Source organism: Bombus flavifrons, chromosome 15 (assembly GCF_040668555.2).
Source record: "Bombus flavifrons isolate JBK064 chromosome 15, iyBomFlav1_principal, whole genome shotgun sequence".
NCBI lineage: Eukaryota > Metazoa > Arthropoda > Insecta > Hymenoptera > Apidae > Bombus > Bombus flavifrons.
Window position 1 is genome coordinate 6,800,618 of NC_138456.1, and position 12,235 is coordinate 6,812,852.

The following is a 12,235-nucleotide window of genomic DNA, read 5'->3' on the forward strand; positions in this document are numbered from 1 at the left end:
TTTAATATTGTTTGATGTTTCAAACCGAGTGGAGTACGGACTGACAGCGAAAGTTGAATTTTATTGATATGCGACACTTATCGCTAATCTGTGAGAATGCAATTAGATCATTGAAACTATTCTTGTTACAAATCTGAAACTATCTAATTAGACATTTTATTTTATACAATCGTTTAATTTTATATATTTTATATCGGTGCTACTCGATGGCTATCGGTAGAAAAACATTTAACAAATTCGGCTGTTTGATAACAGCTGAAAAGTTCGCCGTACAATGTGAAACACGACAAATGTTATTGTTATCGCGGTGTTTTGAAGCGAACGAAATACAAATTGGTAGCAAAAGCTAAACTTTGAAGTGGTGCTCGTTGCGCCTGGAAGGTGCCAGCAAACAGCTGCAATCGAGGTTGATCTACGTAGCACAGAAGCGTAATTTCGAACGCGTTCGACGAGCTTTGGAAAAAGAAACGTGTCGCCCGTAAGTTACAGCTGACTCTCGAGACCGATCGAACTCGTTTCAAGAACGAAAGCATCGGTGGGAATGAAATTTGTGCTTGGTCCCGTCGCAACAGCAAATATTTAAAGATTAAAAGGTCGGCGAGCATTTATTGTCTGGGGTGTAAAGTGACCCGATGCAAGTGACGGCGAGCAATTACCGGCGTCAAATGTTTGCGCGGGTAGATAGTTTAATAACGACGCAGTCACTTTATAATGCACAGCTAATGAAAATATTCTTCGGTCCTTTGTTCTCCAGTCTACGCAAGATTAATTCAAAAGTTTCGCGACTCGAGAAATTTCTTCTCTACTGTCACGCGGGAAAATTCCTTAGCTTGGAGTACCTCGTTCCTTTTTTATTTAGTTTGAAATTTTAATACAAGATAGCGAGGCACAGTATTAAGGTTTCAGTTACTATGCTTTATAGTAACGTGTATGATAAATTATATTCTAAATTTCTTAGGTAGCAGTATCTCTCCTTTTTAGTTGTTTTTTAAGTATTTCATCTTAAACTGAGAAAATTAGTAATCGAGTCTTTAGTTATATATTCATAACATTTGACTTCAATTCAAGGTGGCGAGAGTAATAACCGAAACTTCAATCACCGTACAATTTGCGACTGTGTAACTAAACTGCATACTAGTTAACAAGCTGCAACTTCCAACACATGGGGCGGGAAATTATCTAAGCTACGTCTAGTAGTCTAATATCGATTCGCCATGGTTTCCGAAAATTAATAATTGCCATCTATCGACAAGTATGCGGCAGCAACAGCTGCCGAGGGTAATATCGAATTAGCAAGGAACCTTGAATGGAATGGAGGAACAAGTATTTTCGATGGTACTCGATGTAGATGGAATATTCGCGGAAGGTTGTCCATGTTCCATCGACCACAGGTGGCAACTTCATTTATCAAGAGATAGACGACATCGTGGAATTTCTTTGTTGTTGATGACGAATCGCGAGAATTGATCGCCGTGCCTCGAAGAAATAAGTCAGCAGGTTTCGTCTCAGACATTATGAAAGCAGAACGATAATATCTTCGGGGGTTGTAAGCTCGAGGGGCTGGAATCGTTACGGCGTTGCGTGCGGTAAATAGATAAATGTCGACTTGAAGTGCATGAAACGGCACGGCGAAGATAGGGCGCGCCGAATCGAGAAAATGTATTACCACGGAAATAATTTGCATTTAGATCCCTCGATATTTCAAACCAAAGACCCGCGTCCCACTGAGTTTTGCAACTCTTGTGAAAATTCCATGCTTCAATATTACCACGAATTATTTTCTACTGACGACAGAGAAACTGTTCTATAGTTGATTTGGAACTGAGAAATTTTGTTTGTTTCTTATGGCATGTCAGGATCGTTTATTCATGAGCAATAATAGCTTTAATTCTACTGCCTGATCTTTCAATTTTTCATGTATCAATCTTTAGTTTCAACTGAAGAAAGGATTTTTAATAGTTTAAAAAATCATTACGAGGAGAATTAGATTAATGGTAGGTTTAGAGTTTCTTCTTGTATCTCAATAGCTATTAACATATCATAAACCCACAAAATCTGGAGCGAGCAACAAATTGCGTTGCCTTGTGTTTTGCCTAATTCGGATAACGTGTGAATCATTTTAGTATTTTGAAGGAGGTCAGTTATTTGTGATCTGCAAGAACAAACTTATATAGACCGATCAAATAGTATCCTTTCTACGTCCCAATTAATTCACACGAAATTATGTCAATCATCTCGTATGAACCTAATGAAAAGGTCGTGAAAATCTTATACGGAGGACTCGTGACGAAATTAACGATATACTTTTGAATATTTAACGATTTATTCAAAGATGACGAATTTAATGTGAAACGTTTCTCTCGTGTTTTCAGCGATCATTCCTGGATCGTACATCAGACACTATAGCGCCGTTTGGTACGACACGGCTGCTCTAAGGGAACATCGCAGCAGAAGTCGCCGTGACACTTCAGCTTCCGGGCATCCGGGAGACGCGACGCTGAATCTACGTCTCCACGCTCTCGACAGGTTCGTAAAACCACGTACCGCTCTTGCTCGGAGTATATATGCAGGAAGAAAAAGAAATCTGCCAGTAATGGTAACGCGGTCAACAGGGGAATGAGAAACAAGTGGGAGGGGGAAGCTTTATCGAGGAAAATTCCAGTTTCTCGCTGCCGTCAAAGGCGGAATAATCTATGGTCGAACGGCCGTTTTACCGGCACGTGGTAACAGAGAATATAAATTTTCATTTCGGCTCGACGTCAACGAACAAACATTGGCCGTGATGTATAAATGATCATGGTGTTAGGTAAACTCGGCCGTACTCGGGATTTTACTAAAAATCTAGAGAATATTCAAATTTCTTCCACGACAAAGTGAGAATTAGTACGTTTGTAGTACATTTAGTAGTACAATAGATTCTCACGAAACTGATTCTTATGGAATTGAGTGTGTGACCGTTTAATCCGAAAATATATGTCAATTATCATTCATCGGTTGTTAATAACAAAAAGTCACATATAATATTATGGCTTATTAATATAACGAATAAATTGATCGTGCAAATATTTCGATTGCAAATCGTTCCAAAAAAATAATCAGTATCTCGTAACTGCCACATACATTTTTAGATCGGTTTCTAATCCTATCAATATAATCATGACAGTCGTGTTACACTGCTAATGAAACTTCAAAAGGTTTTATAGAACATATAATGGAATATATAATAGAACATATAATTTATAGAACATGGATATGAAAGTTATCTATGGCAAGTGCGTACCCAATATGACGATATCGAATGTGGTATATGTAAAATGATTTTTCTGTAGGTCAATTGTTTACATCTCGATAAAAATGTAATCGATTAAAGTGGAATCAGATAATGGAGGTTCTACTAAATTCAATTTAAAATAGCAGAGCCGCGTGATCGTCGATCGTTATTTGTCTGAAAGAAAACGTAATTTTCTACTTGCTCGTACTTACATGAACATCGATTAAGAAAAGTTTCGCTGTTTCCAACGCGTTAGTGCCACGATGATTTTCTACGTGGCACCGAAGTAATACAAAGCAAATGCTAGTAGCTTAGCCCGTCACGTTGCAAAGAGGTAATTGTTTTGTGCACGTAGAAAGCACTTTCTTGTGAGAGCGCAACTTTCAGGACCTAGTTGGGCCAAAAAAGCCGAATCTTCTTACCAACCGGGACTTGTTTCATTATATTTCGTCCGGACCAACGCGACCGTCTGAAGTTGCTCGTGTAATTGAACGCGTCAGTAGTTGAAACGAACCAATTAAAATATGCGAACGACCAAATAAAATATGGGCCAAAATGGTGGAATACACGTCCGGAAAGAAATCTTTGATATTTTGACATAACACGGAAACGTTTAATTTTATAGTTGTTACTATTTTATAGTAATCTTTCATTTATGCTATTTATATCAAGTAAAATTGCACGATCGTTGCGCAAATAAGATTTCAGTAAAAACGGTCAAAGTTGGTCAGATGCATTAATATACCGTTTCTTCCGATATAATCAATCTCGATCAATTGTTATATTCATGAATTCGTGTTTGATAACGATCACGACGATAAATTAGATAAAACAAGAGTTTAAATTATTGCTATTATATTATGCTTCAAATTAGCGTGATATATACTTAGCGTGGTCGCAGTTGCATAATAAGTCACTCTATATGTTGGAATTGAATGGTATGTGGCAAGGAGGAATAAACGAGGCAATAGATGTACATAAAGAGGGAAACTTGAACAAATTTCCATAATTTAACAATTAAGCAAATTATAGCATCGAGGGTAGAGTACCATAGAAAATCAATTAGAAATACATTATAATGTAACAGTTGCCGAACGAATGGCATGACGTAATAGGTAGATGGAGGTTTGGCCTCTTGTATGTTCTCTACATATGCAACTATCGTCAGCCTTATGTGACACTGGCTCAACATAGTAGCCATATGCCTCGTTGAGCATCGTGATACACTGTCATTGTGTTGTCAGTGCCATCGACACGAGCCCTCTAAATCTCCGCGTTACACTCAAGAGATGCGACAGTTCTGTTTCACTGTCGCTGAACCGTTCTCTGTTATGCGTGCTTTTGCTTTACCTTTTCTAAAATTTCCTATATACTGAAGATCACGGGGGAAAAGTATGATCATCTAGCAGTTTTAAAATTTATTAGGTTGTCGTTCAATCCCACTTTCAAAATTTCATTCCCTTTAAAATTTTCAAAATGTTGCTCATTTTAATATACAGACATATATGTACGATGTAAAAACACGTTAAAGTCAGAAAATCACAATCCTTTATTCCCTTTAATTCTTTTATCTCATAAATTCTCTTTCATTTATCCATTGATTCATCATTTTCACTATCGGTTCCACTGTTTTTCCATTCCTCTCTGTATATTTGATTTCTTATCAAACCCATTCTTTACCTAACTCCGTGACATCGATTTTATTCTGCTCCCATCACTCGTCACACGTAGGGTAAAATAAATTCAGTTTTTTGACCTGTTAGTTTATTCTACTTCTTCCATTCACGATCGTCGATGCATCCGCGTCGGTTCCTTCGACTTCGTGATGGAATCGACTTGGTCGATACGAAGCAGAGTTCCCATTCGAGTCGCGGATATCTGGTACTCGTGCGTCGATTCTCCTTTTGATTCAGCCTCGAAGATCGAGGGAAATCGCGTGCACGCTGGCCGAGACGCCACATCTCTAACCCTGAACATCTCTCTGCCCCCTTGAGGATGCACTCGCTGCCACGGCACTAAATTTTCCTCGAAACACGAACGGTGGAACGTGGCGGAGAAAAAATACCGGCGGAAAGTGGTGGTGAAATTTATAAATGCTCGGTTCGGCCACGGATAACGCACGAGGATAGTCTGGATATATAATGGAAGTGGTCGGTGTGTTGGTGAAGATGCTTTACGACGGAGCTTGTTTTTCAATTTATTGCGAGTTTTATCATTCGCTCGTCTTCCGATTCGAATACGGAAATGTTTAGAGGTTGATTCGTGGTATACCGCGTAGTTTACAGCTTTAATGGTCCATAATTTAGGACAGAATCAACTCGAGGGTCACTGGAAAACACTGGAACATACCGCTGAACGTATTTAACATTGCAACATTATATTATTCGAATACGATTCTGTTTGAGATATCGTGGCATACCACGGTGTTTACTAGCCGAGCAGAAAGCAAAACTGAAAGATTTTCTTTGCAAAACCTTTTCCGGGTTGCAAACTATAAAACTTCGTTTTTATTGCCTGATTCGGTTATGGAGGCCGATGGTGGGACGGTTTTACGACGGCCTGAGTATCAAACTCAAGGGAAAACAACTGAAATTCTTCCCGCGTCTCGATAAACCTAAGTAGAGGATAAATTCGAGAATTCTATGGCCTCGTATCTCTTCTGGCTGTCCTGACAAAACTCGAGTATATTCGGAGATGATCAAACATGAACCTTTTTCTAATCAGGCAACGTATGGACGCGACTAGAATAGAAAATCTTTTTTTGCTTTGCTGACTCTGAACTGAATGTTCTAAGATAAATCGTTCATTAGCATTTAAAGAAGATTCGAAGCGATACCAACACTAGAAGTTCCTAAATAGCTCATTGAATAACAATATTTTCGACGAGGAAACATAAATAATCGAGCAATTCTTTCTCGTTACACGTTATACATATACATATATTGGTGTAGTATAATTAGAAAGACGTAATAACGAATTATCAGACGGGAAGGTCGAGCTACTCGAAAAGGGTAAAACAGCTTTTCATGGTTAACCCGCTTTACAAGGGGGTAGATAAAGAGCGATTGTTATCGCTTGGACAATGGTATCGCGACGGGAACGTACCAGTTAGCGTTATTTTCGAGTTAAACCCAACCCGTTCCCAGGATTCACCCCTTCGAATGGAGAGAGGGAGGGATGCAATTAAAATCAGCTACGTTGGCCTCGTCGAATCTCGGTTTCTTTTGTCGGCAGCCTCCGTTTAAGATTTAATTGGATTGTTCGTTAATGAGTGATAATCGGACGGACCGTTGCAAATAAACTGGTGATACGCTTCCAATTAACCTTAATATCGATACTTATTGCGTTCGAGCCAATTACATCTTCTAATTGTAGAAATTCGGACGTGCCGATCGGCAAAAGGGCACCCCGGAGAGTGTACCAAAATCAATTCGAAATCGATTCGACTGAGGCAAACAGGGTAGACCACCTCTCTCCATGTGGGTTGTAGGTGCTGCGCGTGTTTCTATCTCGGTATCATGGACTAACGATTCTCTGCTTATTAAACTCTGTTTATCGAACTATCTTTTGCTACCAATGAGAAATTCTATTAAGTTCTGTTTGTTCCTCTTACGTTTATTACGTCTCTACTATATACTTACCAAATATATTTACATTCAATTTTCCTACTTTGTTAAGAACCATTGCTTCCTCTTCATTCCCATTAATAGTAGTACATGAAATGTAATAAACGAGAGAAATTTTTATTTTATTAACAAACCATTTCCATAATCATTAGTGTAAGTAAGGTGGGCAAGTTCAAGAATATTAATAACTCAGAGAAGTCATTGATAGCATCGGAAAGAAAGTTTTGTAGAAGTGCAATGCATATATTTAATCATGAAGTTATTATACGTTTTTTCAGTAGAAACATCCATAGTCAAGAAGAAATCAGAGATTTCAGTAGGAACGTCCAAAGTTAGTCAGACATATAAACATATCATTTTATGCAATATAGTCATGTCAATATAGTTGATTTCAGCTGATTTAACGGAAACATTGTTGCTACATACTTCACTTTTTGAAAAAGTAGACTCAAGATAGAATCAAGTAGAAACGTATGGATAGACAGATAGGTGTATCGAAAAACATTAATCGGGAAGGTTGTTCATAGAATTCAGAAAGGAAGCTTTGGAAGAGTGTGATAGAAGTATTTAATCCGAAAGTTATTATACTTTATTTTACTTTATACTTTATACATTACTTACAATCGAGTGAATTTATCGGATGTATTAAGCGAACGAACTTCCAGTAGAAATGTCTAATCTTAGTCACATATATAATTTTATGCAATTTCAACCAGCTGTTATATTTATGAGTCTGTACTTGGTCTGTCACAACAAGACAGCAGATTGGACGAGATAAACGTTTAAATTGTTGCTAAATTGTTGTATTATTTAAATTCACACGAGTAAATACTTAAACGCTGGAATAAATAAGAAAGCTAGTTCGTATCATATGGAAATATTTAATCATACAGAATACATTGCTTGTGTCGAGTGAAAGTATCAATTCATTAAGCGAATAAGACTCCAATAGAAACGACTACAGTTTATCAGACACATAAATGTATCATTTTATAAGATTACTTATAAGATAGATAAAACAAACATTTAAATTATTACTAATATATTATATTTTAAATTAACACAATATATATACATATATATATTTAACCATTTGAATGAAGGGACAGAGAAGTGGGCACGTCCAAGGGCATTAATCAGCTGGGAAAGGTCGTTCCACGAACGATAGCATAAAGCAACGTGTAAGGGAGGGCAAGAAATGGCTTTTACTTCCCGCGTTTTCCTCCGACGTGCGTGAAGCCGTGTACACGTGAACGTGTCCCTTTCGTGAATGTATGTTACGAGGCAAACGAGGTTGTCCTGGGTGGAGCGTGCATTACCCTTGCAACTAATCCCATTTCTCAATGGTACATGCATCACTCACCGCTCCTGACTAATCGTCCTTTCGAGGAGGCGAGCGTCGTTCTCGCGTAAATTGAGCAATAACGGGATAACGCGTGCCTCGACGATAATTCTCGTGCCATGATGCAGCCAACTGTAACCAGGAATTTCCATAAATATTCGCGTTTCTCAGACCATCTCTCTGTTGCTTAACCTTTCAAACTTATTTCAGACAGGCAGATCGCTTAGATGGTAGGAAGCGTGTCTTCCTTCTTTTTTTGTTTTCTTTTTTTTTTTTTGCAGAAAGAATTTTTTTAGATTTAGCGTTAATATAACTTCTAAATTAGTAGCAAAATGGTTATTGCCAAAAATGAAGATGTTATACAAAACGAGGCGGGAAAGTTTGAAGGAGTTTCGCTGAGCAGCACCGCAAGACATTGAAAGCACATTGTCGTGGTTCCTTGTTAAGCATAAAGCGAATTTTATGCGAACCTTTAAATACGAAATTATAGTAGAAAGCCTGGAAATAGAGTCAAGTGGGAACGTGTAACGTATTCAATTTTTTATAATCTAAATGGACGAACTAAAATTTCATTACAGAACCGATGGCCGAATAAATCGATTAATATTCTCATAACGTTCGCTCGTTCTAATTCAATTTTGCATAAATATCGAACGACGTGGGATTAATTACCCTGCTAGCATTTAAACTTAAATTAATTGATAATCAATAGCCGATGGAATTATTAGGCAATTTGGTTCGTACGGAAGCCTGACAAAATTCAGGCTGCTCTAATTAATTCAAGCAAACGTTAATTCGCCGACGTATTATACCGTTTGATTTCTCTCATGCGTTTCCATTCTAAACGCGATGTCTTTCACGAATCATAAATCAATTATCGGCAATATTATTAAACGGCCTCTAAAAGCTGACTCGCTTTTATCTAGAAATTGTCGCTGGTAATTAGTACCAGACGAACGCTAATTAAGAAATACCAGCCATTGTCTGACTTCCTGTAACATCTGAAACTGCCGTCGTATCGTAATTAGAAACGTCGCGTTTCTAGGATATTTCGCTTTCCTCGAAAACGCGCGCTCACACGCGTACAATTCGTTCGGAGGTAGAATGTCACAGCACGTCCGATGCAAATCTGCACATGATATTGCTATCTGGCGAGTAATGTCGCGCAGATACGCACCCCGTATCCAAACTTTGGGAATAGTTGTTTCCTTCCCCGTCTAACGTGAACGTCGTTTGCATACTCGACCAATGGGCGCCAGCATCTTCGCGAACCGCTTCCGTGTATTGTGTTCGGCACATATGAATAATGTGCATCGACGTCGCTATTGTGTGCCCACTGCACGTACTATTGAGCGGTTCAGCTTCCGGTTCATCCAGACAGCATCCACTTTTAGTAGTTGCTCTTCAGTCTTTAACAATTCAGAGACCCTCTTCTGCTGGCGATTATTCGTTTGCTTTTTATACAGCTGGAATTATAAATTAATAATATGCAGAAATAAACAAATATATAATTCATTTAATTTAAATGCCGAAGAGAAGGGATCGTAAAGGCCTGGAAATCGAGACGTACTTGGCTTAAATAATGAAATTTCTAAATTCTCAAGAATAGAAATGTTACACATCCATGTGACCCTAACAGCTTATCATAGAGACCTAGTATTTAAGAAAAATGTACATCTTCGATAAAAGGATTTGTTATGGAATTATATTTATCGTGATAATCGCGTCTAGAGAGATTGATAGATATAGGAAAGACACTATCGATTATCGGTGGAAAGTTGGAGAAGCCTCGTGCAATTTTTATTTTACATAATGCATATCGTTGCGCTTTCGTATCAAACTTTTCTCCGCGTCTCCGTATATATCAATTTCAAAAGTTACTATGAACGTAGCAGTGAAATATAAAGAGTCATGGATTTATGCGTTCGATATGTCGGCTGCCGGTGTTCGTTCAGCTGTTTGTCGCGAGCTACCGGGGGTGACAGAGTCTTATGTTTTCCGACAGGCAAACTTCTCCATGCATGGTTCCCTTAAGATTCACACAGTAATCTCACGTACATAATGCACTCACTTACATAGTACAACGACAAACTTGGCAATTACGCGAGGAGGAATCAGACGAAACTGTTGATTGCTGCTTTGCGGATGTACTACTCTGTCGAACATGCCGTATCTGTTGATGAAAATCAGTCTGACCCAACTGCTTTCTTGTTATTTCTTAACATAACAGAGAAAGAACGATGTTCGCGCATTGCTTGCATAGAACTTTACCAATTTCACAATTTTGAAATTGTGCATTGCTGAAATAAGTTTGTGAACAATATTCCATTCATCTCCACATGAAAATCACAGGCATAAAGCACGATCAATCTTTTTTTGTCGATTTCCTAATTTTTATATTGCTTGATGGTTAAAAGGAAGTATTTTATTGTACTTACATAATAGGGATGAGAATTCGTTAAATTCGAAGATACCAGCCTTGTAGAAATAGCTATGATAGATAAATGTACGAAGTTTGGCAAGAAACCAATGTAATGGCATATTGTTATGGCAATCAATGTTTTTAAAAAGTTGAAGAAAGTGGCGAAAATGTATTGCGCAGAGTTGGAAAAATGACTACCGTAAGGAATACGGATCTGATTGATCACTTCTGATAGGCCTAACGCAATCATAAAGATAAGCACGCGTATTATCACATATATAAATAAAACAATATAAAAACGCGCGACTGTGAGTGATAAGGGAGCGGTACCTCTCTTATCTCTGGGTCGTTGCGGTAGTCATCTTCCCAGCTCTGCACTATACATACATATGTGAAAGAAAAAGAAGGGGAAAGGAAAGAAAGAGGGAAGAAGAAACGAATGAAGTAAGGGAGGAAGAAAGAAAATAAGGACGAAGGAAAGGGAAATAAAGGAAGGAATGGAAGAAAAAAAAAGAGGGAAGAAATCCTTCAGAATTAATACCTAACTTAGTTCCTACTTTTATTATCAATTTATTATTTTGGGGATAAAATCAATCGACGTATCTTCGAAACTCTCGATTTCAGTTCTGTGCTTTCCGTACTTCGAATCAAACCTCACATGTGTCTCAAGAGAATAAATGAAATTAATGTTTGATTCTAATATCCTTTTTACCCTCATTCTATATATTTAAAACCAAACCGACTCAGCGAAAGAAATTGAGTCTCGATCATGAAACAAATGGCGCGGTAAAATTGTTTACGGCTTCCAATACTCTGCTCTCCGAACAGCAGTTTTCGCGTTGCATTAACGTTTATGCAATATGATTACTGTTGAGTAACTTCTATGAGAGTTAGCGCGCGGCACATAGCGCGACAGTGAATCGTTTACGCACGTTTATAGAACGTTGTAATCCGCTTCCTTATTCCCTGCTTCTTTTTTGCGGTTCTCGTTATTACACAGAAAAGAGGATATTATGCTGTCTTTTCTTTCGTCGCGAAACAATTGTTGGGGAATTGCGTTTCGAAGCGGCGACGCGTTGAAGAGATTGCTTCTCAACGACCGTAGGATAGTTTTATTAAAAAAAAAAGATTTAATCCGTTGATTGGTTGGTTCGTTTTCCATTCGCTACTAAATATTCCAGTTTTTGTGCTCGTTCAACTGCTAGAATTTGTTGTCTAATTGTAAGCTAAGTGATGGCTGGTATTTGGTTAATGACTGGCACAAATTATTTTAACGAGATTTGTTTCATAGCCAAGTCACTTGTGCGAGCACAACGAACTAGTTAACTCATTTTAACTAAAATTGTTGGCTAATGAGTTCCTCTGGCATGATGGTCAGTTCGTATACGTGAAAATTCAACCAATCGAGAACGTTGTTTGAACAGTTACATTCGTTCCGACTACTTCATCGTTTCTTTAATAGGATGAGTCTCGAATTAGCTTCTCAATCGTGTAAATCAGTGTTGCTCGTTCCGCTTAAACGGTATTGGCTTGAAAAAACTATTTTTCCAAGGAAGAAACGAGGTTCCAAAGGC

At 38.1% G+C, this 12,235-nt stretch overlaps 1 protein-coding gene across 2 annotated transcripts in view; it reads left to right on the plus strand.

The window, feature by feature from the left end:
• Positions 1-12,235, plus strand: part of LOC138187480 (disintegrin and metalloproteinase domain-containing protein 10) — a 159,708-nt gene that overhangs the window by 36,878 nt on the left and 110,595 nt on the right. For both annotated transcript variants that reach the window (XM_069128311.1, XM_069128312.1), the window contains exon 3: positions 2,373-2,526. In XM_069128311.1, coding sequence (XP_068984412.1) covers positions 2,373-2,526 — 154 coding nt within the window. The remainder of the gene's footprint in view (positions 1-2,372; positions 2,527-12,235) is intronic.